The sequence below is a fragment of the Mesoplodon mirus genome (genome assembly GCF_964341445.2).
Source record: "Mesoplodon mirus genome assembly, chromosome: 15".
NCBI classification, from domain to species: Eukaryota; Metazoa; Chordata; class Mammalia; order Artiodactyla; family Ziphiidae; genus Mesoplodon; species Mesoplodon mirus.
In genome coordinates this window covers 74790993-74817657 of record NC_138991.1, presented here as the reverse complement: position 1 = coordinate 74817657, position 26665 = coordinate 74790993, and the positions used below count along the sequence as shown (strand labels likewise).

The following is a 26665-nucleotide window of genomic DNA, read 5'->3' as shown; positions in this document are numbered from 1 at the left end:
AGAAGGGAGACTGGCTACCCCTGGGATATTGCCACAACATTGATCCAGGAGTGTACTTAGGTCCCAAGTTGACAGTGGGAGAGAGTCACTCAAACTATTATCTTACCCTCAGGGCCAGGCGTACACAAAGTGAGAAAATGCAACCTGAAAAGTGGCCGGAGACACACAGATGAGTAGGTGTGATAATTCAAAGGATAGAATGTCAGATAAAGCTCCCCAGGATTGGGGTTAATATTTGGATGATAAATAATGTTTTGCTATAGGAAAAATCATATACGAATATTGCAACATATTTTAAAATATGGCAAAATGTTTGTTTCCTCTGAAAAGGAAATAATCACTCATAATCTATCTTTTAATTGTTTTTTGTTTTTTAATCAAAAAATGTTTTTGATCTTTTTTTATTGAATGAAAGATTCTTTAAATTCTACAGTGCTTTACAATTTTTTAAAGTTTCACACACATGATTTCATATAATTCCATAATAACCTTCCCCTTTTTAAAAAAATTCTCTATCCCTGTATTGCCCTTCCTCCTTTCCCTCTCCCCACTGGTAACCATTAGTTTGTTCTCTGTGTCCGTGAGTCTGCTTCTTTTTTGCTTTATTCACTAGTTTATTGTAGTTTTTAGATTCCACAGATAAGTGATATCATACAGTATTTGTCTTTCTCTGTCTGACTTGTTTCCCTTAGCACAATGCCCTCCAAGTCCATCCATGTTGCTGCAAATTTCATTCTTTTTTATGGCTGAGTAGTATTCCATTGTATATATACCACATCTTCTTTATCCATTTGTCTGTTGACGGACACTTAGATTGCTTCCATACCTGCTCATAATCTATTAAGGGACAAGGTTTGGATACATAAAACGAGGGGCCAGAAGTGGAGGAGAGCCTTCTAGGGGGATAATAGTGTGAGTAGAAGCTCTGAGACACACACACACTACACACACATACACACAGAGGCAAGGAGCTCGTTTCACCTGGGCACACAGTGTTTCCACACATTATGGTGCAGAAGGCGATCCTAAGAGAGGAGAAGCCTGCAGGTGGTGGCACAGACCAGTGAGCAAAGGAGAGTGGCAGAAGTTCAGGTGGACTCTGCTCTCTTTCCCCAGTTTACTTGCCCTTGGATGAATACTCCACTTGTTTATCTCACTGTGGTCCCAAGAGCATCAATTCTCAGTGAAGGTCACTGTGCGGGTGAGAGCAGGAGTGAGAATAACTGATAAGAGGTATAATGAGGCTGGGAGGGAGAGGCGACAGTGCCTGGGAATTTATAGCATGGCTCTGGCTCCTCCTTGTCCTGACTTCCCATTCTTTACCCTGAAAGGATTGCTTGTTGTCTCTCCCTTTCTTTCCCTCCATTCCCTGAACATGGTTTTATAGATCATGGTTTTGTGCACACTGCTTCAAAGTGATAAAACACAAAGGAATGGTCTTCCCTGATGATGCAGTGGTTGAGAGTCTGCCTGCTGATGCAGGGGACACGGGTTCATGCCCCAGTCTGGGAAGATCCCACATGCTGAGGAGTGGCTGGGCCCATGAGCCATGGCCGCTGAGCCTGCGCGTCCGGAGCCTGTGCTCCACAACAGGAGAGGCCACAACAGTGAGAGGCCCGCATACCGCAAAAAAAAAAAAATAAATAAAATAAATAAAAAATAAAAAACAAAACAAACAAACAAAAACACAAAGAAAAAATATACAGAGGCAAAGCACTATTTTTAAAAATTAAATTAATAGAAGAATCAGGATATATTGTGCTGTGCAATGTAGCTCTTTGGAGTTTGTTATGAATATGCCAAAACTTTTCTTATTTTCTTATGGTTTAAATGCAACTTTCCTCTCTGTTCATAACATAAAACCTTGGATGGTTTTCACATCTGCTCTGTAAACCATGAACCACCCAAGTTAACAGGATTAGAAGAAAGTTCTAAACTTCAGAGTGTTAAGACATTCACGTGTATCAAATTGTCAGAATCTTCGTTGAAGTTGTATTTTAAAAGCAGACAAAGACCATTAGCAAACACTTGGTCACTTAACAATTCAGCCTATAAATATGAATTGTATATTTTGAGAGGTTACAAATCCCATATTAATTTATGAATGCATATAAATCTATTGGGGTCCCTGACACATCCAACCTTTCAGAAGGTTCTCTTTGCCTGAGACAATCAGTGTGGTGTGCCTAACAGGTGGACATCTGGTCTCTCGGGATCATGGTGATAGAGATGATAGACGGCGAGCCCCCCTACTTCAATGAGCCTCCCCTCCAGGCCATGCGGCGGATCCGGGACAGTTTACCTCCAAGAGTGAAGGACCTGCACAAGGTGAGAAGCAGCGACCATTGCTGAAGTTCAACATCATTCTTCGATTTTTCTGTCTCTCTGTAGTGTTAAAGACTGGCATATCGCATCCGGGAGTAGATCCTGGTTTATGGGCATGGACTTTGGAATTCGAGTTGCTTGCATTCAGAGCTCTGCTATTCTTGTTCACTCACTTGGGCGAGTGAGTCAGCCCCTCCATCTCTGAAGCTCATCTGTAAAATGGGGTACACCTGCTCCTCTTTCATGGGGTTGGCTCTACTCCGCACTCCCTCCTTGAGAATCTATTGCATGCTGGGGACTGTTCTAATGGCCGGGATATAGCAGCTCAAAACTCCACATTTCCTGACTCTCATAGAAGTTGCATTCTAGTTGGGGAAGCAGTTAATAAACCACACACAGATGGATGAATAAAATAATTTCAGAGAGTGGTACCTGCTATGAAGCGAATAGAACACTGTGATGTGATGGAAGGGGCCGGAGAGGGGGCTGAAAGCTAGTTCTTGTTGAGGGGTGAAAGAGGCCCTTTCAAGGAACTGGAGCTTGATTGGAAAGAAGGAGTAAGTTATGCAAAAAGATCTGGGAGAAAAATGTCCCAGGCAGAGGGAGGAGCAGTGTGAAGACCCTCAGCCAGAGCAAAGTGGGCACGGGGAAAGGGTGAGGCATGTCAGAGGGTAGGTAGGGGCTAGATTGTGCAGGGCAAAGAGCAACATGGTTAAGGGACCAAGTAGGGTCTTTCCTGTTTTCCAAAGTTTGTCAAGTAGGGCCAAGCTCAGAACATATGATACTAAGTCAAAGAACTGCCACTGTGGGGGCCACCAGTGGGGGCAGAGCTTGCTGAGAGGTGCTGTCTCCATAGATCAGCTCTAAAAATGCTGACCCCTCCCATCCGCCTCCTGACAATAAGAGAGGGAGTGAGGTTGCCTTAGGTGAGGGGATAGTTTGTAATGGTTGCTTCTCCTCTTCCCTCACCCCTAAACCTTAGGGAAGAGCCCCAATAGAATCACTCATAGAGGTTGTGTGGATCTTCCAAAAAGATGGGAGACTGCTTGAATTGAACAGGAGATTGAAATTTGTACTGCATTGGACTGGGTTTAAATAATAAAAAGTGGCTAAAATAGTATGGTATCAAATAGTCCCACACCCAATACAAAGGAGTGTGATGTTCTTCAAAGTCACAGACAAGAGCAGCTTTCATCCTAATGGTCAAAAACTGGAAACCTTCCAAGGTTGTTTCCCAAGGGGATAAGTGATATGTGGGGTGATTCAGCAGTGAATACTACACAGCAATGCAGAGGAGACAGCTTTTGTCACACACATCAGGGATACATCTCACAGACACGATGTCAAGTGAAAGCAGCCAGAGAGAGAAGGGTTGACAGCCAATGACTCCACTTCTATAAAGGACAAAATCAGGTAAAAATGTATCTTATCAGAGATCAGGATAATGGTGACCCTTTACAGGGAGACAGGTATTGATTGGAAGAGGGCTGGAGGGAGAGATGTTCTATATTTTGATAGGGGTGGGGAATATATAGGTGTAAATATATGTTTAAAAAAACTACTGTAGAACATAAACTTTTTATATGCTCAAATGTACGTAAGCTATGCCTCAAAAAGTAAATTACACAAAATTAAAGGAAAAATGCTGTCTGTGTCAGATATCCTTACAGAAGTTTGTTTCTCTTCAAGAAAGGGATTCCACAAAGCCTAGATGGTTTCAGTGGTTACACAAAGAAAACTCATTCCATGTTTACACCACTGTTCATCAAACATGTGTGGCCAGCACCTATACACAGTAGGCACTTCATAATAGCTGCTACTGTCACTATTTTACCATTATTATTTTATTTAGTAAATATTCTTTGCATACCATCATTTACTCCTATTATTTCAGACTTGAAGAAGGTAAGGAAAACAGCATATGTTAAGAAAGGCAATTCCTGCTTTTGCTTCCATAACCTCTTTCTCCTCAAGCTGACATTCTGGAATTTGAAGTTGTTGATAGAGTGACTTTCCTGGGAATTCACTGGGAACCCATTTTAGGGGAACTGGGTTGGGTGTCTGTGTTAGTCCTCAAGATGGTATCTTGCGTTTTCACAGGTTTCTTCAGTGCTCCGGGGATTCCTAGACCTGATGTTGGTGAGGGAACCCTCTCAAAGAGCTACAGCCCAGGAACTCCTCGGACATCCATTCCTGAAATTGGCAGGTCCACCATCTTGCATTGTTCCCCTCATGAGACAATACAGGCATCACTGAGCAGAGGATTCATAGAGGTGACAAAGCTAGATGAGGACATGAGAATAATTCAGGAGAACACAAGGAAACCAGAGAACGTGTAACAGACCTGTATATTCCAGACCAGCTGATTGATGGGACGGTGTGTTGACCGGCAGGGTTTGGCAGACCAGAGCATCTTCTTGTGTCTTAAACAGGCATCTCTCCACTAACAGCTGGTGTGGTCATTTGGAACACGGCTTTAATAAGTCATTATTATATTTTTCAGCCTTTCATCCAGCAAATCAGAATGACTCAGTACAAACTCCGTTATGATATATCCTAGCCACATGCAGGGTAATAATGCACAGGATTTTCTATATTGAAAGAATACTTTTCTGGCAAAAAATAGAAAGGATAACAAAAAGCACTTTTTTCTTAATGGTAGCAGTGTAATGTATTTTGCAATGAATTTGTAATTTTTCTGTACAATAGTTTTGATAATTTATAGTACTTTGATGTCATGTAGCCATTGTATCAGTTGAAGTAATACCTGTTTACTAGCAAGAGTTTGAACAAAGTCTTTCCTACTTTTTTATCCCTTTCAGAGAACCAACAATTCTTTAGGAACTTTGAATACTGAATGACTCTCAATCACCGTCAGCTTTAGTAGAATATCTTTCTTATCTTAACAAGTGTCTTATGTGATGGAAGAAGACTTAAGAGTGATGGTGATGGGGGTGCACATTCCATTTATCCAGCCCAAAATAATACAGTACAATAAAATATGAGCCACAGTATACCACCAAAAGTACTCCTTGGGAGAAAGCTAAATATTCTGAAAAATCACATTTTCCTTCAAGCCTGTTAGTAGCAAACCATCTTTTGCACAGCAGGATGTTTCCCCTAGTACTCTCTTAAAGGGGTACGATGTCCCCTTGGGGCCAAATTTCCCCTCCAAGGAAAAATTTTAGTGCTAGGATAATTTGATGTACTTGTAAGAGGCTGTGAGCTCCACATCCTACTCCTCCGCCATCTTGATCCGACAACCTAGTGTTAGGATCATTTGGACTCCATTCCCCAAACTGAATGTTTCAAGAAGGCTGTGAGAATTCCAGTCTCACAAAGGGAAAAAAAGAGAGAAGAGGGCAAGATGTTTGGTTTTGTTCGTTACTGTTTTTAAAACTCTGTGTGCTAGCACACCAAACTCTTGTCTGTAATTTACCTTTGTCGCTATTGTTTCTGTATCATACTGGAAGTCTGGATTCTAGAGAATGAATTAGGAAGTGGGGATTTTCCCGGGTGTGACCCGAATTCAGTTGTGACCATGTTCTGTGTTTCCGACATAGGAGAGTTGTGCTGCTGACTAGATCTTCTTGAATGTTGATAAACACGAATGACTACTACAATACATTTTGTGTTGCTTGTTGGATGAATTTGCATGTTAACTGTAGACCAATATAGATTTGCCTTTAAGACTCTGGAAAAGCTACATAGTCATCATTAGTTTCTATTACTTCTGCATCCAACGAAAGCCATTTTTTACCAACTGGAAAACCAGAGGCTTTTCTTAATTTCACATACTGTAATAAATATGAATTTAAAATTGTGAAAATGCTCTGGTTGCTCTAAGCCTAATTAAGAATGTTTGTAATTAATAGGTTGCTAATTATTTATTAAAGCTAAAAAGGAAAAAAAAAAGGCATAAAATGACCTTCTACTGATTAGATTTTCAGTTTTTCCCTAAACTGGAAATGCCTCATTATAAATAGGATCTATAATTTTGTTTCATAAAACAAAACAAATCAATGTTTTATGTAAAATATTAATATAAGTATGTACAAATTAAAATAATCTAAATCCAGAAAATCGCAGTCCTAAAAGTTCATGGAACAGATTGTATTCATTTAGCCAGGACTATGTAGAAATAGAAAGGAAAGAAAAAAAAATTTCTTCTTAACCAGAGAAAATATTAAAAAAACATTGCAGAAAATGGATTTTGGATTCCAAACATTTTCGACAGTGTAATAGAAATTTTTCTGTAATTTTCTTATCACTGCCTCTTTTTTAAAGTCTTCATTGAATTTACCAAAAGTTACTGTAGCTTAAAAGGTTGTGTGAGCACTAACTATTGGCAGAAACTGCACTTGCAAATAAAAATAAATGTTTACCTTTTTCCCATCGTGTTATTGGAAACTGGTAATTTCCTGAATTTGCTTCTTGAATAACAAGAATGGTGTCTTTATGATCTGGGGGAATGCAAATAAGTTGCTATAAAATTAAATGTAATACCATGTTGACATGAAGCAAAGATAAATATTCCCATCCCCACAGGTTACAAGCCGTGTAAGACTATGATGTAGATACCACTATTGAGAAAAAAAATTAAATTCTGGAAGGCCAAATTCAAGGAAAGCCAGATTCATGGCTGAAGATTCCTACTCTGCTGTTCCAAAGATGCTGAACTGATCTGAATGCTTTTACCCACGAAAGATATAAAAAGGAGATTGTTCTGGATTAGAGAAGCTCTCCGGTAGACTGGAAAAAAGTGTTGGGCCCCCTCCTCCTGTTTGGGTGACAAGGGAGACATTAACATTTATCCCATGAAGTTGAGAGTGATACTGGTAAATAAAGAGTTCATTTCTCATCTGGAAATTTCAGAAAGTGAAAACCCTCAGGAAATAGCCTGAGATAGCAGGATGAGACCTCCTAATAGTAGTAATTGTGTGCCAGGGAAGAGAAAGATGAAGGCAACCTTCCCCAGGCAGGTCCCTGAAGCCACTGGAAGGCACAGAAGAATACACCAATTTCTTCTGTTTACGATGGTGCATAGAGAGAGAGCAGGAAGCACGGCAACCACTTAACTAAGTAATGGGGTGAAGCCCAACTTGAAGAGTGCATTGGAGGTATGCACCATGGGGGAAAACAAAGGGAAATATGGCTGCTTTTCTACAGTGGGCAGGGTCGGGGAGGAGCTGAACCTTACTCTATAAACCACATATATCATCTACAACACAACCACTCTAAAAGCAGAGGCTGTAGTCTTCAGGTGGACACAAATGAAACTCAGGCATCTCCTCTTCCTCAACAGCATTTCCAAGGCAGCTGACTGCAGCCAGCTGGGTTACTGGAATCTCCCTTCCCCACAGCTCCCCATAGGTTTGAGCCACGAGTTAGTCTGAGACTCCATGATTTGAGGGAGGGACTCAGAAGAAAGAAAAGGAGGATAAGAAAGCACTCCTTGTCCCCTGCCACTGCCTATCCACTCTACTTTCTCTCTGATACAAGTTTAGCTCAAGCAAAGGGGAGGGGAGTTATTTTGATTTTGAATGAGATTGATTTTTTTTAATGGATTAGGCAGATGGAATCAGTCTGAGTTATGGTTGTGTCCCCATTACCCACTGGGACGAACACACTCAGTAGCAATTACTAGAAAAATAAAATCATTCCATGAAGTTATCAACTCAATGAGTTCAGACTCGTTGGACAAACTGATCCAGTGATTGTCCCTGTGTCATCAAAGAAACGGTAATGAGATTTGAGGCAGAGAAACGATTGATTTGGTCTGAAGCAGCTACAAAATGTACAAGCAAGAGCAGTTCTGTGAAAGTGACACAATATAGTACAAATCCAAATTGTAGAGCAAACCCATCAACTTAAGCCTTGAAATGTGTGCATTTTGAGTTAAGTGAATAGACGACCTTAGTGTGGGTTCTGCCGAATGGAGAACCTAAGACAGACACACAAGTCCTTCCTGGAAGATGATCCCAGGAAGCTCATTCAACATGGCAGAATAGAGACATGAGAGCAAGGGTGACAGAAATTTGAAAAAAAGGTGTGTATTAATGAATGGGTCACCACTATGGGTGCCTGGGGCTCAGTCCCACTGCAGACCTTCTGGGAGAGATGCTCCAGAATCATCCTTCTAGCAGTGAAATGGCTGGGGTATTTATCCACCACCTCCTATCCCTGGTTTGTTGAGAGTTGCTCCATCTAGGGCATCATCCCCCAGAACGTCCATCTTGCCCTGTAGGTGGGCAAGGTTTTTTCCCTCCAACTAAGAGGGAGGGAGACACGGGGAGCTGTGGGCATGTACAGAAACTGCCAGCAAACGAGCTCCAGGAAGGACCGAGGGAACATGGGTGGGGCCCCAGCAACGTCTCCTACATAAATAGATCTGATGAAGGATAAAAAGGGGACTTGACAAAGTCTGAGGGTTCCTGATTTCTGAATCAAAATATACTGTTTTAAAAGCAAAGGGATTCCTTATCCTGAAAGGTTTGCCCATATAGCAACTGCTTTGATAATTATGTCTCATCATCATTGGCAGCATTTTGAAAAATCATTAAAGCTAGAAAGGACTTCAAGGTCACATATGGTCCACCTTAACTGAGCCTAACCAAGTCCCCAACAACTTGCTCAATGACAACACATGAATCATGATACCTGAATACACCGCGCACACACACACACACACACACAGACACACACAGAGTTCTGTTCCATGTGGGCAGGGATTCTTACCTATTTCATTCACTGATGTGTCCCCAGCACGAGACCAGGGTCTATAAAACACAAGATCGGTGCTACCAAATATCTCATTTGTCACATAAGCCTTTGTGACCTTCCCCAGAAGACAAACTGACAGGTTCCGCCAGTTTAAATGACAACTGAAGTAGCCATCAGCCCTGGAGTTCTTAGATTAATTTTGCACCCTGGAGTCTCTTGGCTGTCTGACGCCTATGAAGTCCTCAGAAAACTGTTTTAAAATGCATAAAGTAAAATACATAGGCTTATAAAGGAAACCAATTAAAGCATAGTTATCAAAATATATATTTTAATGTTATGGTTATAATGCATTAAATAACAAGATCTGTGATGGGTCTAATAACTGCCATAATTTCCAGTAAGGAATATAAATGATTTTTGGAGGTATTTGCAACAAATATAATGTGGTAATTTCTGCTGATGACCTATACCTAGGTCCTGCTTATACTACAGTGGTTTGGTGCCTATGTTCATAATTGAAGGAGATGCTACCTTTCATTTGAGGTGAGTAAAACTGAAGGTGTAGTTTTTTCTCATCCAAATTCATGGACTCCAACCATCTCCCCAACACCCCCAAACTGACAACCTCCTGAGCAGTTCACTGGGCTGGGGATGGAGAGAATCCTTGCATAGAAACATACTCTGAATTCAAAATAAACTGACACAGAAAACTGGATGCCAGATTAAACAAACAAACAAACAAACCCTGCATTAGTCTTTTTGGGTCTTTCATGTACATGTATGGCAGGTAAAATTTGAACACACATTTTAATAAGGATGCTAGAAAAATATCATTAGTAATACCTCTTATAGAGCATTTCCAGTGTGCCAGGCACTGTGCTAGGGACTTAAATGTACTATCTTACATCCTCAAATAACTTTGCAAGGAGAGGGCAGTGAACTCCATTTTCAGATGAGAAAATGAGCACAGAGAAGCCCAGTAATTTGGCTAATATTGCAGGTAGGCTGATAGCAACGGCTTTCTTTTTTTTTTTTTTTTTTCCTTTTTGCGGTATGCGGGCCTCTCACTGCTGTGGCCTCTCCCGTTGCGGAGCACAGGCTCCGGACGCGCAGGCCCAGCGGCCATGGCTCACGGGCCCAGCCGCTCCGCGGCATATGGGATCCTCCCAGACCGGGGCACGAACCCGTATCCCCTGCATCGGCAGGCGGACTCCCAACCACTGCGCCACCAGGGAGGCCCAGCAACGGCTTTCTTAACCAGAAGTTGTCATACTGCTAAATCAGAATTATCCGGAGAGAACAAATAGTCAGAATACCAATTCTAGGGTCTCACCATAGAGATTCTCAATCATTGGGTTGATGCCCTAGAACTGACATTTTTCAACGACCCCCTGAGATGATTCTGGTACAGGCTGCTTGCAAACTGCACTTTGAGACACACATTGAGAGCTGTGTCTATCTGGTTCAGGTTGCTTGGGTGTTTGTTCCAGGGAGGTGTTTGTGCCCAGTGCTGGTTTGGACTACCCTCCCCTGTAAACAACCCCAGTGCACACACTGCCTGCTACCTCCACCAGACACTGCAGGTCATTCCTTCCATCTTCCTCCCACTTCTCCATTCTCATATCTCTGTTGTCTCCCCCATCCATGTGGCTTTGACAAGTCTTTGTTAATGGAAACATTAGAATTGGTGAGAAAAGAGTGGTTATAGTTTAGAGGGCTTTCTGGGGGTGGGGAAAAGCCTTCCCTGTTCTCTGAGGCAGCTTCACTGGGAGCTATTTGCCAAAAATAGGGGAACCCTACAAAGAACCACGCTCAGAATTGAAATCAAGCTCCTCCTTCCCCCAAAGAAACATGCATATGGTTCATCCAGCCTGGCTTTTCCAGGCCAGCAGAGCAGCAACCAGACACAACATCCTTTTGTGCCCAGAGGCGTTTGTGTTTAAAACTCCAGTAAAAAGGAAAAATGACAGTTAAAGGGGTAATTGAGCATCTGTGGATTATCTGTTTGTTTCCTTTCCCATCTCTGAGCTCAGGAAACAATGCAAATAGACGAGCCACCCCACAGCTTGTTCCTGCTGCAGGAGCCTCTGTGAAATGCAGGACAATGGCAATGAACATGAGTCATCCCTCTGGACACTTTGCCTTGTCCACCCATAGACCACTGGCTCTGCCCTCATCAGGAGGCTCCCTTTTATTCTGCTTAGTTGATGATGAAGATAAAAAAGGGCTAAGAAAAATAAGGCGAGGTTCATAGAAATTAGGCTGAACTTGAGACCTAATTTTAGGACTGCTAAATAAAGATGCCGTGATTAATAATAACAATAACAGATGTAGTAATAAGGCATTTTATACATACTGCATATCACAGGTGGAAAAAAAATCACTCTTAATTTTGAGAATTAAGAAATTTGGATTCTAGAAAGATTTAATTAGCTTAGACACAGGGACGTAGCCATATGGCAAAACTTTGTTAGAGCGCCGGGGCACTTTGTTCTGTTTAGAATGACCTGTGTGTGTGTGTGTGTGTGCACGCATGTATGCGTGTGTGTTTTCCTGTCTGTTCTCCCCCTATAGACTCCCAGTTGTCATTTACTACTGTACACCCAGCACTGAGCCTGCACTCAGTAGGTGCTCAAAAACTGTTTGTTGAATGAATGAATGACAATTCCAAAAATAGTAATGAGTCCTGTCTTGTGAAAGCAAAATTTTTAAAAAATATGAATTTACTTTTGTAAAAGTAGATTAAATTAAGTAAAGATGGAGTTTTCAGAAGTACAACTCAGAAAGCCTAAAAATGTTTTCTAAAGGGGATACATCTAAGTGTCTGTTTCTCCCCAGATCCTTGATGGTTCCAGAGAAATATGAAGTTTCCTAAAAATACATGAGATGCTAAAAGGGAAAGGGCTTGTCATGTTTGGGGTGTGGGGGTGAGATGATCACAGATGATGGAAGGGTGGAGGACACGTGGGTGGGGTGGGGGTTGTCTGCCTCCACTGGCACCAAAGCGTCTCTTTTTTCTTGTACAACAGGCAACTTTCATGAGGAATCAGGGCTTGTTCCTCACTGACCAGGAAGACACTGAGAAGAAGTCATGCAGGGAAAGACCGAGGTTGCCAGAGCAGCAAATGGATAATAGGAGAGCAACTGGCTGATAGTTATCAAGATTTGCTGGTATAATGAACTTATAAGGATGTGCTACTGTCAACAATTGAAGACTTGGGGAGATAACTCATGAGCTTCCTCTCATATGGTGATGATTTTACAGGGTAGACGGATTCCCACCCTAACACCAAAGAAAAGGATTTCCCCTACCCCTGCTCAGATGTTCTGAAAAATGATTATGTAGAAAGTGAGTGAAATCCAAACTATGTACATTTCTCTAGGGAATTTCAGTAAATTACATTTTATCACAAATAAAACTCAACCTAAGCTACTATGTTCAGTCCAGCTTTTTAATCCAAAGTGAAATGCCAGACTCAAGACCAAGAAGCACCAGAAGCTATATTAGACCAATCGTTCAAGAGGTGCCATTATTAAAACTACTTCTATTTGCCAAAATAAATCCACGTTTTTTTCACCTGGAAAAGCCAACTCCCCCGCCCCCCCCATTGTTTCCTTGCTCTCTCTTTGCTTTTCCCCTTGCAGAAATGAAATCCCGTCTTCATCATTCCCCTCTCTCCTCTGGGTGCCCCAGAAACCATTTTAGTTTGTTTTCTTGTTTCAAGAAAGCATTCAAATGTTAGACAGTAGTGTGTTTTAATTCATTTTGTAAAACAAACTCACATGGATTGATTTTTCAGGTCCCCTTACTTGGACCTGTCACAATATGAAGTGCAAACAACTCTGCATAGTTACATTAAACAGGTTCTTGTGCTGTGAATTCACTGGGTACAGGTAGCAGTGAAACATTCCCAAGACAATCACAAGACATGCAGAACGCCAGCCAGAAGCATGAGTCACTTTCAGGGGTCTTGCTGCAGGGAGCATGAGGCTGTATTTTGTGTACGTTGACAACAGTATAGGGTAAGCCATCTGTGTTCAAGGGAGCAAAGCCTCCAATATTCCTCTTGAACCTTAAGGGGTGTCTTTCCGAATGAAGTGTGGTTTCAATCCCTAAACTTCAGAGTCAGATACCTCTCCGAGTTTTATGAGTTGCTCCTTGGAGAGTCAAAGCCAAGCCACGATGAGTGTGAAAGCTGGCTGACCCCTTCCTTCCACTCCCCAGCAACTGTCCTTCACCCCATGAATCCAAAAGAATCCCCCATCCCGGGGTTTAAGCATGGATGCAGGTCAAGCGAGCCTTGAATACCCAGGTCTGTTTGATTGCAGCTATGTTGGTATATCCCATGTACAGGTGGAAAGTGCTTTTGCTCTTCTACCCAATCCAGACAGTGGAGGGGGGCTGGGGTCTATCTGCCTAATAGTTTCTAGCCCATGTGCTTATATTGGGATCGGTCCCTAGGGATCTGGACTTGGTTGGCAGTCATTTTGTGGTGGAGATGGTAAATCACCAGTGTTACCACAATGACGAGGCCCAAGATGAGCCCCAAAATCAGGGGCAAGGTTTCCTCCAACTGCTCCCGCTCATCCACTGGGCATTTATGCTCTGAAATGGGAAAGAAGAAGAAAAGCAATGAGCTCCTGCCAAAATATTCTGAATCATAAGTCTGCTCAAGAAAACTAAAAGGCAGATAGAGGTGAGAAGATTTCTCAAGGAAACTTCAGAGATATTTTCTTTTTCAGAAACAATATTTCCCAACCAAACTTAAGGCCCAATCCCTTAAAATTTCTGCATAGTGTAAAATAAAAATACATCAGTTAAATAGGGCAACATTCAGGTTATTGGATTCCTGGCCAATGTCAATAAAACTTCCAAATGATTTATGCAAATTTTCAGAGTTTGGGCATAAGGCACAACCACCATCATTTTTAGTGTTATTTAATTCTTTAAACTTTTTACTGGTGTATAATGTACATAGAATCACAGACAAAATACACCTTTTAGAAAGTCTTAAATTACCAGGTGTTGTCAATGATACAGAGTAATTGGAGCTCTTGTCTACTGTTGGTGGGAAATGGTACAACCACTTTGTAATAAGGTAAGGATAAATATACACCTACCTTATAACCCAGCATTCCACTCCTAGGAATTTACCCAAGAACAATGAAAACATATGGACACAAAAAGACTTGAACATAAATGTTCATAGAAGCTTTATTCATAATAGCTTAAAACCAGAAACAACCAAAATGTCCATCAGAGTAGAATGGATAAATAAACTGTGGTATATTCATACAATGGAATATTAATCAACAATACAAAAGAATGAACTATGGCTACACGTAACAAAATGGATGCATCTCAAAAATATTATGTTGAGTGAAAACTGTCAGACACAAAAGAGTACATGTTGTATGACTCCATTTATATGAAGTTCAAGAGCAGGCAAAACTAAGTCTATGGTGATTGAAGTCAGAGAAGTAGGGAACAGTGTGTCTTGCAGAACAGGACACAAGAGAACTTTAGGTGTGACAGAAATGTTCTGAATGTTGATTTAGGTGAGGGTTAGGTGACTACAAGTATAGGTAAACACATATTGAGTTAACACTTCAGATTTGTGCATTTTGTTATATGTAAATTATACCACCATTTAAAAAAGAAAATGTAGAGTTTGATGGATTTACACCACACACGTCAGAACTGGTATCAGAATTGTGGTGCCAAAAGTATTAGCTTTAAATGGATAAAAAATTTGGTATAGTTATGGGGAAAATCATCTAATACACCATCCTTTAAAGAAGATAGAGGAGAAAAGCATGGTGTATTTTGGCAAAAAATTATGGTTAAAATATTATTATAGTTTATTTCTTTAAAAATTGTTTTGTTGCCTTAGGAGAAAACCTGAATTAAACACATCACTGGAAGAAGAATATAAAGGGAGTATTAAACTATGGACAAGAAGTCAAAAGTAATTATGGGAAAATAAGGGGATGTCAAAAATTATCATGAAAAATACTGAATCCCCTTCCCCACCCATCCCCATTCATTAAGTGGTCAAAGAAAGGGGAATTCCTGAGTCCTCTTTCCCTTACCCACCATTCCAAAATCCACAAAGCTCTAGAAACCACAAGTACTTTGTATCATTCATTTGGCAGCAAAAGCTGGTTGCTCTGATTCTCATTTCTCCTCCTTAGCATGAAGATTCATGTGTTTCACTGCAGGAAACAGATTCATTAATCTGTTTGATTACAGGAGCTTCCTTAAGTCTTCTGGGTCTTATATAATATATGGAAAATGCACTGTGTTATCTTCCTAAAGTCCAAAATTATTCTGAATTCTGAAAAACATCTAGCCCCAAGGGTTTTAGGTGAGAGATTGTGAACCCATAAAAAAAAAGACACACATTCACCACTCAGGCTTAAGCCACTGTCTCCAAACTCTGCCTTTGACCCCCAGGAAAAACAATATTTTACATTACAACCCAGAACGTATGTATACATACATAACTAAAACCAAAGTGTTATAAAACAATGGTTTTCCTTACTTTGTGCCTCTAATAATTTAGCCTCTATACTATTCTCTTTCATTTAAAATAGTGCTGGTCATGACCCACTAAAGCAGAGGTTATAATCTTTTTAGTGTTAGTGTAATGAAAGTATACCCCTTCTCAGAATACTTATAATTGCATAAAAATAAAATACATAAGATTACAAAGAAAACAAACTACACTGAAGTGCATCTATTAAAATATTTTAAAATAATATGAGGAACAGTTTATATATATATATATATATATATATATATATATATATATATATATATTAGTACACAGGTGTACTGGCTGTGACTGCAAAGTAGGGAGAAGCATAATTGTTACTTTGCAAGATCTACACAAACATGTGGGAAGAAAAAGACTATTATTTATATTGGTGGCAAAGTCATAGGTATGACTAATACTACTGTGGGTTGTTACCTTTATTTATAATTGAAGAAAATGTTAAACATTAATTAGAAATTAATGAAAATAAAGATGTAAATGTTTCCTACTGAAATTGCAGACCCCCTGAATTCTATACACAAACCCTATGCACTCCAGGGTTAAGATCCTGTCCAATGAACTGATTATACAACCCACAGATTATAGAGCAAGGACAGCTGGCCTCCATCTCTGCCTGGGAGAAGAGCATCCCTTGGCTTAGCCCAGCTCAGCATCTGGCTTTGGGTGCTCGGAGACCCCTGACTCCCTGTTCATCTCCACAGGTCTTGGTGTCTCTCACACCTCTGCCCTGGCTGGACTTACAGTTCTAGAGAACACAAAACCGAGGCCCAGGGTGGATGGCCCATGATTCGAAAAAGCAATAACCAGCCCAGTCATTGCAAAGAACCAGACGAAGACAGATCAGACAAAACTGTGTAACTGCCAGCTGCCAGCTCAAGTCCCCTCAACCATAAACCTGGTGTGCCCAATTCAATCCTGAATCATCTTAGGTTCTGTTTTCTAGACGTGTGTTTTATTTTGTTTTGTTTGATGACCACAACATTTTAAAGTTGTATTTACTCCCTGAGGCAAACACACTGTAAAAGCTCTTAATGTCCCTCTGCTGTCTGATAGGGCAACTGGAGGGAGGGGCTTGTCCCTCTTTCCATATCTTCTCTGGACTGGCTCGGGACTCCTGCAACCTCAGCAAAATGTATTTTGTGGACTGAGAAGCTGTTAAGATGAGTGGGCTTTGGAGATCTTTGGCTGGAGACAAGCAGATACCCTCACCAAGATGTAAGCACAACGGTAAATAAGAAAACAATTACTGATTGATGCCACTGTGTGCCAGGAACATCCCTGTGCACAAGGAAGAGCTGTATAAACTCTTTCCCACTAGCCTGTAAGCTCCACCAGGGCAGGGAATGTTCCTATATCCCAGTACTGGGTGTACTGGTGTACAGACACCAACAGGGTCCTATGACCTTGGTATTCACCATTCCCACCCATTCCAATGGGCTTTGACTACAAGGTAGGTTAGACATCCTGGAGAGTTGACACCCCCCTTCCCCACCCCAGCAGCCATCAGTGGCGGATGGGAGTTGGAGGGTAACTCAGGTGGGTACCACACTCTTTCCCAGAAGTTCCAGCAGTGTGAGCCCCAGTGCCCACAGTGGTAACCTGCTCACTTATGCACCTGTACTAGCTTCCTTGCCTTCCCACCTCACTTCCCCACTCCCCTAGCAGTGCCTTCTAGAACCACCTAAATAAACTACTTGCCCTTACATACTTATAGAGGATGTGCTTCTTGGGAAACCCAACCTAAAACACTAGGCTCCAGAGCAGTAGCAAGAACACAGAATTCTATGACTGGATGGCTATGTGGCCCTGTGCTAGGCCTCTGTATTCCAGCCCTCGACATAGTTCTCTGTGGTGTTAATAACAGGATAGTCTCCCTGTGGATGCTTCCCCAGGAGGCTCTGAGATGGAGCAACTCAGGTGGCATGTTTCTTGGCTAGGAGGTGCCATGCAAACCACAGGTGTACACAGCACTCTGGATCAGCATCGGCACACCATGCCCTGGTTTGCAGCACAGCAGCCAGTCTTGGGGTGCTCAACTGGGGGTGATGTACATTCATTTCCACTAAAACACAGACCACTTGGCCTATAGATCTGGGTAAAACACAGATCAGGTGGTATCTCCCAAACACACTGTTAGAAACAATGATAAGCTCATGAATTCAGAGCACCCAACAACCTTTCTGAAGATGGCCTCCTGCGTTCACATGTTTGGTATAGTTGCTCAGCTGCAGCAGCTGAGGCTTGGAGAGGCTAAGAGCACAGGATCTGATACCCAAAGACAGGTTCCTGTCCCAGCCCTGGCAGCCACAAGGAGCGCAGTCTTGGCCAGTATCTTTACCCCTAAGCCTCAGCTTCTCCACTGTAAACAGGGATCTCAGTACCTTCTTCACAGGTCTCTTTATTTGTTTGTTTCCCCCCTTGAGAATTAAGACGGGCCCAGTCTATACGTGGTGACTTAAATGCCCATTAAACCTGAGTGTTTAACAAAGGGGCACAGAGGCACCTTCGTGTTCCATTACATTTCTTCTGTCTCTATGCATGAGAGTCACCTTTAATTCAAGCCATTAAGATACTCAGGCTGATCTGTTCCCTCCCAGTGATGCATCCTCCATGCTAGCACAGTCAGAATTCTCCTGGGGCCTCAAAGGGACTCACTACCAGGAATGAATTGTGGAAGGACAAGTTACCCAACACCAGCTGAGACACATGGGCTGCCTTGAACTGCAGGCTGAGAGTTGCCACACCAAGTGTACCTGTTATAGAAATAAGCTGGCCTCCATGGATTGGCCCCTCGGTGGTTTATATTTTCACTGCAGGCTGAGACCCACAACCAATTATTAAAAAAAAAAAAAAAAAAAAAACAGCCCAAACAGACATGTTTAGCCATTTAGGGCCTGTCTGCTTTGCCTACAAATCTCACCCAACAGCTGTTACCCACTGATAGGATAGATAAGGCCCTAAGCTTCTGCTGTCCCCCGAGCTCTCTGACCCGAAGACCCCTCCCCGTGCTGCTGTGACATCACCTAGACCCATAAGCCCCCTCCTGACACCCCTCTCCCTGCCCGGACATCCCTTATCCTCCTTTCCTTTGGGATAGTGGTCCCCAGGGTGCTGTAAGCCTTCTGCTGGACAGTCCCATGCTGTGAGGGACTTTCTTTACACAACCTGCCCAAGTGCCACCCAATGAAGGTTGTGTGTTGCTGCCTCTCATGGTCATATCATATCCCTTGATCAGCTCAAAATCCCTCAAATCCCTCTACCAATAGTTTGCCATGGACCAGCAGTATCAGCAAGGAGTTTGCTAGAAATGGAGCCTCTTGGGCCCTGCCCCCAGACCTATGGAACCAGACTTGACTTGGCATGTTAACAAGATCACCAGAGCTGTGCACAGTGATCTGGAGCCTCTGGGCTACTTTCATTGGAGATCAGCATAGTAGCCAAGCTCAACGGTCTAAAGGGATTTGTGTGATAAAGATGCCATCCCTATCTGGGCTGCTTTCAGCCTCTATGAGTGTCCACTAACCCATTTCACTGACCCTTCCTTGCTTTTCTCAGAATCTATGAAGGAGGCAGGTGGGAGACTGCAGACTGCCAGGCATGACCCCCTCACACAGGGAATAGGTTCTTCACTGGAAGCCCTTATGCTGCAGGTCCTGCTTGCACATGACAGAACGCGTGTACATAGCCCTGCAGTGGGCGTCAGACATAGGACCAGATGCCCTCCCCACCGCCACGCAGGCAGGCTTCACTCACCCATACAGGCATTAGCAACACATCAGAGCCTCTTTCTATTCTGGGGAGTGGGGTCCAAGTGCCAGGTCCCGAAAAGGCACTCCAAAAGGAATCTTTCAGATTCCACAAAATCAAATAAAATGATCTCTTCCAAAACACACTGGGGGCAGGTGCTGAGAGCCACAGACAGGAGGAACCAGGAACAAAAGGAGCCCTGCCACACAAAGGCACATGGATTCAGTGAGTGATCCTGAATGAGGCTTGCCTCCTCCCAGGAGTGTCAAGGCTTGAGCCCCAGGGCACCAGACAGGAGGCAACACCCTAATTATTCCCCAGAAAAGCCTAGGTGAGACAAGAGCAATTTGCTTGTGCTTAATATATCTGCGTTTGGGAAGTTATACATGCTTACAAACTGTCTAAATCTATCCATTTAAGCCCTGGAAGTGGATAAAAACTGCTTTTTATGCAAAAACATCATTAAATCTATGCCAAGAATATCACTGATTTTTAGGAAAATAGCTCTGGTCCTTATTCAGTACTCATTTACTCTTATTTTGTACACAATTCTAACATCCATGAGATCTGATTTCTCCATTCATAAATGACTATAAACAGGAACTTAGACATAACCCAGAGAGGGTTAGGGTGAGACTGTGATGAGGAACTAGGAAAAGCAGCAATTTTAGCGCCAGTAGTACCAAGAGATGAAGAAGTGTCTGGAAACCATTGACCAGAGAAACACAAAACGTAACTAGAGACCTACTGAAAGTACCTATGCAAACTCGGAAGTATCTATGGTAGGGACCCTGGGGTCTATGTGATCCAATCTTTTCAAAATGAATTCTGGGCCATCCATAATCATAAGTCCAATTACATTTTTTTTTTTTTTTTTTTGCGGTACACGGGCCTCTCACTGTTGTGGCCTCTCCCGCTGTGGAGCACAGGCTCCGGACGCGCAGGCTCAGCGGCCATGGCTCACGGGCCCAGCCGCTCCGCGGCATGTGGGATCTTCCAGGACCGGGGCACAAACCCGTGTCCCCTGCATCGGCAGGTGGACTCTCAACCACTGCGCCACCAGGGAAGCCCAGTCCAATTACTTTTAATTGCATTTAATATTTTCAGTTTAAGAAAGACACTATTGCATTTTATAAATACTTTCATAATCAACAGCATTCTTTAGTGTTAAGATCTTGGCGTTTAGTTTAGTTTCAATTTTGTAGAAAACACATTATAAGGTGGAATAGCCCATACAGGTAAGAGCCATAACAGGTAGGCATGGCGCTGCTGTACTAAATCTATTAAATTCTGATTTGCCTGTCTTTGAAGCATTTGCAAGTCTCTATTAATTGAGCCCACAGCTTCAGAATATCAATTCAGCCAAAGTTAACAGGACATCTGCAATGTGCCAAGCACTGTATTTGCTGCTAAAATTACAAAGATGAATAAGAAGGAGGCTTTTCTCTTTAGGACAGTTTAACTTAGGAATTCCTAAATGCCTTCTGAATAAATCATGGGGGGAGGGATTCTATTCCGTATACTTTGAATAGGAGGGGCATTTAATGAAAGCTGGACTCCTTGGGACTGATTTAAGGATTTGTGTGTGACCCAGGTGGGGATTCCCTAATATCCTACGCATTCGAATGGTTGTATTCACCTGGGGACCGCCAGCCCAAAGGTAGGCATCCATAAAGCAGTCAGGATCTCTCCTCATTTCTTAACTACAAGGAATAAATGAGAATATCAAACTGCCTTTAACAACCTCCTCCAGACAACAGGGAGAGAGAGAAAAAAAAATGAATGGAGGAATTCACTTACTCCACTTGCCCAGAGTAAATTGATGTTAGATTTGGACAAATTGCAGAACGTGAGCTCCTCTCCTGCCCTTCTTCTGGGATGCAGAGAACCAGGAGGATATGGTTGCCCTGAACCTGCCCCAGCTGGATCCTGCCTGATCCCCTTCCAGGGCTCGCACAGACTGAGAAGAAGCCTTCTTGCATGCCCCAGAGGGAGCAGATCAGGGACCTTGCCTCCTTGGAGCCTCATGGGTGTCCCTCCACACAAAGGTGAGAGCTGGACAGAGGCAGGTCTTCGTGAGTCTGTCTCTGTAACCTGTACACACACACACACACACACACACATATACACACACACCTCTATTGCATTCTGGTCACACAAAAACTTAGACTCACAGTGGTAGGACCTAGGGCTGGAAGTGTCTAGAGACCATGGTGAAACTGACACCCACACAAGCAAAGGACCTTCTCCAACCCATGGCTCTCTCAATAGCTGCTTGGGACTTTTAGCTGCCTTTCCTTGGGAAACCTGCATCAAAATTATATACTTTTTTTAGCTGACTTTCTTATCTTTCTCCCTATCCACTTTCCTTTTTTGGCAAAGGAGGGGAGGAAGGGAAAGATGAAAAAATAAGGGAAAAAAAGAAGGGAGGGAGGAAGGGAGAAAACAGAAAAAGAAGGGAGGGAGAGAAAGAGAGAGGAAAAGAAGGAAGTGAAGGAGGAAGAGAGAGAGGGAAGATGAAAGAGAAAGCCATTGAAGTTGATACAATTCAGCTTGTTGCCTTTAGTCTTTGAAGAATTATAGAGGGAGGCAGCGCCATGATGTCCTAGAGAAAGTCCAAGTGGTAACAGCCTGGTACCCTGGCAGGTTGCCTTCCACATCCATCTTGAGGTCAGCCTTTGCTTCCTTCCTCTCCCTCTCCTCCTGCCTCCCCACCGACCTACCTTCACTGAAGACAAAATCAGAGATGATGTCAAAGGGCTGGATGTGGACTGCAGACAGGATCATGGTGACTGTCTTCTGTGGATCACTGGAGGCTAGTGAAATGGTCTGCTGAGCTTGACATTCATAGGACTTTCCAGCTGGCGTGACCAAGGCAGAGAGATGATGCGAGTTGGCTGTGTGCTTCCCGGCTGCAGGGAAGGCCCAAAGTAATGGTTAGGCCCCTAGGGCTGGCAGAATCCTCCTTATGGTGATACAGGTAGTTGACCTTTGCCTCTTAGCCCAGACCCCCACCTCTGATCCTCTGCTGACATGCCCTGTTGCCTTGCTCGGCTGGGGCTATGCGAATGTGAATGCACCCATTCTTTCATGAGCATGGATTTCTTAAATATTAATTTGGAATTTCCTTTTGGAAGAATAAAGTGATACCTAAAACCCCAACCCTTTTTACTATATAAGACCTAACAACAGAGATTCCAAAGATCCACAAAGAACAGTGACTTGGCATCCTACACCTCCCACTGGCCTGCAAAAAGTAAAATATCTTCCTCAGCAAAGCATGGCTGCTGCTAGTGCTCTGAGCAGATGCCCTTGTACGCATACATATTCTTTGGAAGCCTGCCTCACCCCTTTTCCTCCTTTTCTGGATTAAGGTTCTTTTTTTCTTTTCCTTTTTTTGGTCTAATTTAACTGTGGGAAATGTTTGAATATGAATTTTGATGAAGAGACAAAATTGCCCTTTTTACTGGGATGATAAGGGGTGAAATGGAAAAGATGACATATGTATTCTTGTACATGTTCAACAAAAATCTTTTCCCAACTCAGGTGCCCAGGTGATGGAAGGCTTCATTATGAGTAGATCAGACAATTTACAAAATAAATACATAAATTTAAATGTGGTCTTTGATGGTGCCTGCAGATCCCAGCATTGTTATTTGGAGCCTGGATATCCCTTGCCACAATATTTTTGGAGGATCTGGGTAGTTGTTGGAGTGATGGGCATGAAAAGCTAATAAATAAGGACATGGTTCAGAATCCACTCTGGGGTGGCTGCAGTGGATGACTGAAGATTGCAGTGAGGCCTGAGCAATGCGCCAAAAGATCTGAAGGCCATCAGATTCTGACCCAAAATGAAAGTCATACTGTCCCCCTTGACGTTTTAGCGCATAAGAATAAAAACCAGGGTGCAGAAGAAACTAAAAATACAGCTTTGTCCTTCTCCGTGCTTCTTTAAAGGACAAATCATAAGAAAGCCATCCTGAAGCAGCCACAGGAAGACAGTCCCTCAAGAGACATCTCATCCAGGATCAGGTGATGGGTGACAGGCTGGTCGTCAGGGCCTGGGTTTCTTGTGCATCTACAAGGCCTGAAGGCCAGAGGACCCACCCGCGTTCCCGCTTGCTTCCTCCACCTTGGAGAGAAAGCCCAGGGCTAACTTGGCCTGGGAGCACAAGGCCCTGACCCTGAGGAATTCGGCCTCCAAGCCTGAGATCCCTGCAGTGTCTGCGTTTCCCCGGGCTCCGTCCCCAGCCCTGCTGGTCTCTACTCACCACTGATCGCGTCTTTAAAATGGGTCTTCTCCGAGGAGTCATAGACAAATTGGACCTTGCTCAGCCTCCACGTCGCCTCTGGTCCCTCGGACGTGTTGTGACTTTCCTGCCGAGCGGGGGAGGCGCGCGTTAACCGCCCGAGCAGATCTGGGTGGGGAAAAGGAGGGGCGGCCCCTACCCACACCCACCCGGAGCCTGCAACCCCTCTGAGTGCCCCACTAGCAGTTACCTTTACAAACAGCATTTTGAGCGCGTACGCGCGATCCACCCAGAACACCTGCAGCTCCGACTCGTTGTGGCCACAGCGGCCCTTCACCTCAGCTCCCCGGGTCAGTGAGATATCAGCCTGTTCCGTGATTAGCTGGGAACACAGACGCCCCGTACCCCCTCAGCGCGCAAGCCCCAGTGGGGGCTCTAAAGGGCAGCGCGTCCAAACTCCGGGTCGCACGCCTGGGCACTCCCTTGCGCGCGCGCTCCCAGGTCCAGGAACATGCGGTTAGATGCTCTGCGTGCAGACCCGGCCGTTAGGGAAGCAGAGAGAGGGATTTACTTTCAAAGCAGGCGGGGCGAGCAGAAGGCATTACAAGCCGGAACCCCCATCCATGCAGCATTTGGGAGCAGCCTGCAGGGTGCAGGGGGGAAGGCGGGCGACCCAGGTCTTCACAGGGTCTCGAGGGAAGGTGCCCGTCGTCCCTGGAGCCCTAGGAGCAAGCTTCGAGGGAAAAAGTGCCTTACATCTACATAATTGCTGGCCCACACATCATAAGGGACAATAAATTTGGCTGCAAACTCTGCCATGAGACACGTCGTCCCATTTTCCCGCACCACAAATATATCTTTTTCAGGGTTAGTGGAAAGGCCTGAGAGATTCTCCACTTCTTGTTCTGCCATGATTCGAGCCATTGTATCTGCAGAAAACAAACAAAAAATCCTATCGGTTAGGGGCTCAGCGAGCCCACGTGTCTCGGGCACAAGGGTGGAGAGACATGGTGGTCTGCGGGCTTTGGGCTGACAAAGTTCCTTGCCGGCTGCAGGGCGCTCTGCGAGCCGTTTCGCCGACCTAGCGTCAACAAATTCGACTTCGTTGCTGTTAATTTATAATAAAAATAAAATTAAAAAACATTTAAAGCCTTACTAATTTGTAATCCGACTGGCCTTTTTCTTCATCTTAGGCTTTTAAACCAAAGCTTTCTGGCCAGTGCTCTGAGCCCACGAAGCAGGCCTGTGCAGCATCGTGTCTGGGATTGGCGTACAAGTGTGTGGCTCTCTGGGGAATTCCCTGCCACTGAGGGGAAGGTCCTCCCCTCCCCCCCCCCAAAAAAAGAACAAATCCGCCAAACATTAGGGCCACGTTTTGACCTTAAGCTAATGGCTTTACTGTGCCAGTTCTATTCTCTGCAAAGAGTGCACCCTGCTCTGGCGGTTGCCGAAACGCTACTCACGGAAGAGCATCAGAAGCACTCGAAGTCTATTCACGCCGAGAACGGCTCTTCCTCGGAGATCCATCCTCGCGGAGCAGCGAATAAGGCCAGTGGTGCTGCTGCAGAGGCCGCCCGAGAGGGAATCCCTCAAAGTCGCCGCTGGAGTGAGCCTGAGTGAGCGAGGGGCGGGGGCACCGAGAGGGAGGAGGGAGGGAGCGCGCGTTCCGTATGCGCTGGCGGACTTGGTGTGGATGGAGTACCGCGCCGACCCGGGCAGGGTGAACGCTAGTGTGCTCACTGCAGAGGAAAGGACCGCGTGGCGAGGGAGCTGTCCACGGCTGCGAGTGCTGAAAGGATTCGGTTGTATTGCTGGAGTGATTGTGGCTGGGCTTGTGCCGAGCTCCAATGAGATTTGGAAAGGCTGAAATTCTCCCTGAGTCTGTTTCCTGCGCTGTAACTGCATCCGCAAAGATGATTCTATCCTGAGAAACTTAATAGCACCCTCTGACTTATTCAATATCCCTACCAGTACAGTGATTAGGTGGTGAAGACATCACACCACTGGAGTCCTGGCTTCTGAAAATGCTTCCAGCTCCTGAAGGAAAACGGTGGAGCACAAATTGTTGCTGCTTTGGGGGAGGAGGCGTAGGCAGGAATAGGGAAAGAAAATGCTATGGCAACAGCTTCCTGCATTTGGAGACATCCCCTTCTCTCCCCTGCTGTCAGGAGCTCAGGTTAAACTGATGCCTCCTCAAGCGAGGCCGTTAGTCAATGCAGTATGTCTATTTGGGCTTGTTTTTTGTGAGTTCTGTTCTCTGATTGCATGAGGACTTTGAACTCTGGGGTCACCTACCTTCGCTCATTATATTGTGACTACTCTGCTAAGAGGAATGTAAGTGAACCCAAAGTTTGTTAGGGTTATGTAGCATCTTTTAGGACAGTCATAGTTATACACACACACACACATGCATGCACACATATAATACTCTACAGCCTCTAGTGGGACAGAAAAAAACAAACACTACTGGGCTAATTCCTATATTTACACTTTTTAGTAGCTTGCTTGAGTTTTAAATTTTTTGCTCCATAAATCAGAATACGGCACTTTCAGCAATAGGCATACTGTCCTAATCAATTGTAGTGATGTCCAAATATTTTATTTCTTAGCGGTTATTTCATTATATGAAAAATCAACAATATAATGTCATAAAAGAAACAATGTCATAATAAGGGGCAAATTGCAAAGTATTTTCATGTGCATTGTCAAATTTGATCATCCCTACAACCTTAGAAGGTAGGCAAGGGAAGATATACCTTATTGTGGTTGTACATACCCCAAAATTGAGGCTCAGAGAAATTAAATGACCTTCCTCAATGTCACATAGTCAGTGAAATTAAAATAGAAAAATCACAGTATTTAACTTCATAGGGATCATTTTCATTTTTCCTTATATAATAATTTGACTCTAAAATATACCATATGTTGATTTCCATTACAAAATCTTTATTCAGTGACCAAATAACAAGCTAACACCTAAGATCTCTAGCTCACATTCCTGAAATGTATAGAGTGCTGTTTTAAGTATAATAATATTCTGACATTATGCTTGCCACGAAG

General features: G+C 43.6%; 2 protein-coding genes across 3 annotated transcripts in view; one reads left to right on the top strand and one right to left on the bottom strand.

The window, feature by feature from the left end:
- The window catches only part of PAK5 (p21 (RAC1) activated kinase 5), a gene marked incomplete at both ends in the record, with an annotated part of 94577 nt that extends 89996 nt beyond the window's left edge, over positions 1-4581 (top strand). Inside the window, 2 exons of the mRNA XM_082645013.1 lie at positions 2194-2328; positions 4426-4581. Coding sequence (XP_082501139.1) covers positions 2194-2328; positions 4426-4581 — 291 coding nt within the window. The remainder of the gene's footprint in view (positions 1-2193; positions 2329-4425) is intronic.
- Positions 4582-13475: 8894 nt separating this feature from the next.
- On the bottom strand, positions 13476-25132 carry LAMP5 (lysosomal associated membrane protein family member 5; the record flags this gene model as incomplete). 2 transcript variants are annotated; one of them, XM_082644767.1, is made up of 6 exons in its annotated part: positions 13476-13654; positions 22079-22267; positions 23627-23732; positions 23856-23987; positions 24362-24534; positions 25069-25132. In XM_082644767.1, the coding sequence occupies 6 exons, from the start codon at positions 25130-25132 to the stop codon at positions 13476-13478; spliced, it is 843 nt and encodes a 280-aa protein (XP_082500893.1). The 2 variants fall into 2 exon arrangements, with proteins under 2 accessions (XP_082500893.1, XP_082500894.1); XM_082644768.1 differs by lacking the exon at positions 23856-23987.
- Positions 25133-26665: the final 1533 nt, after the last annotated feature.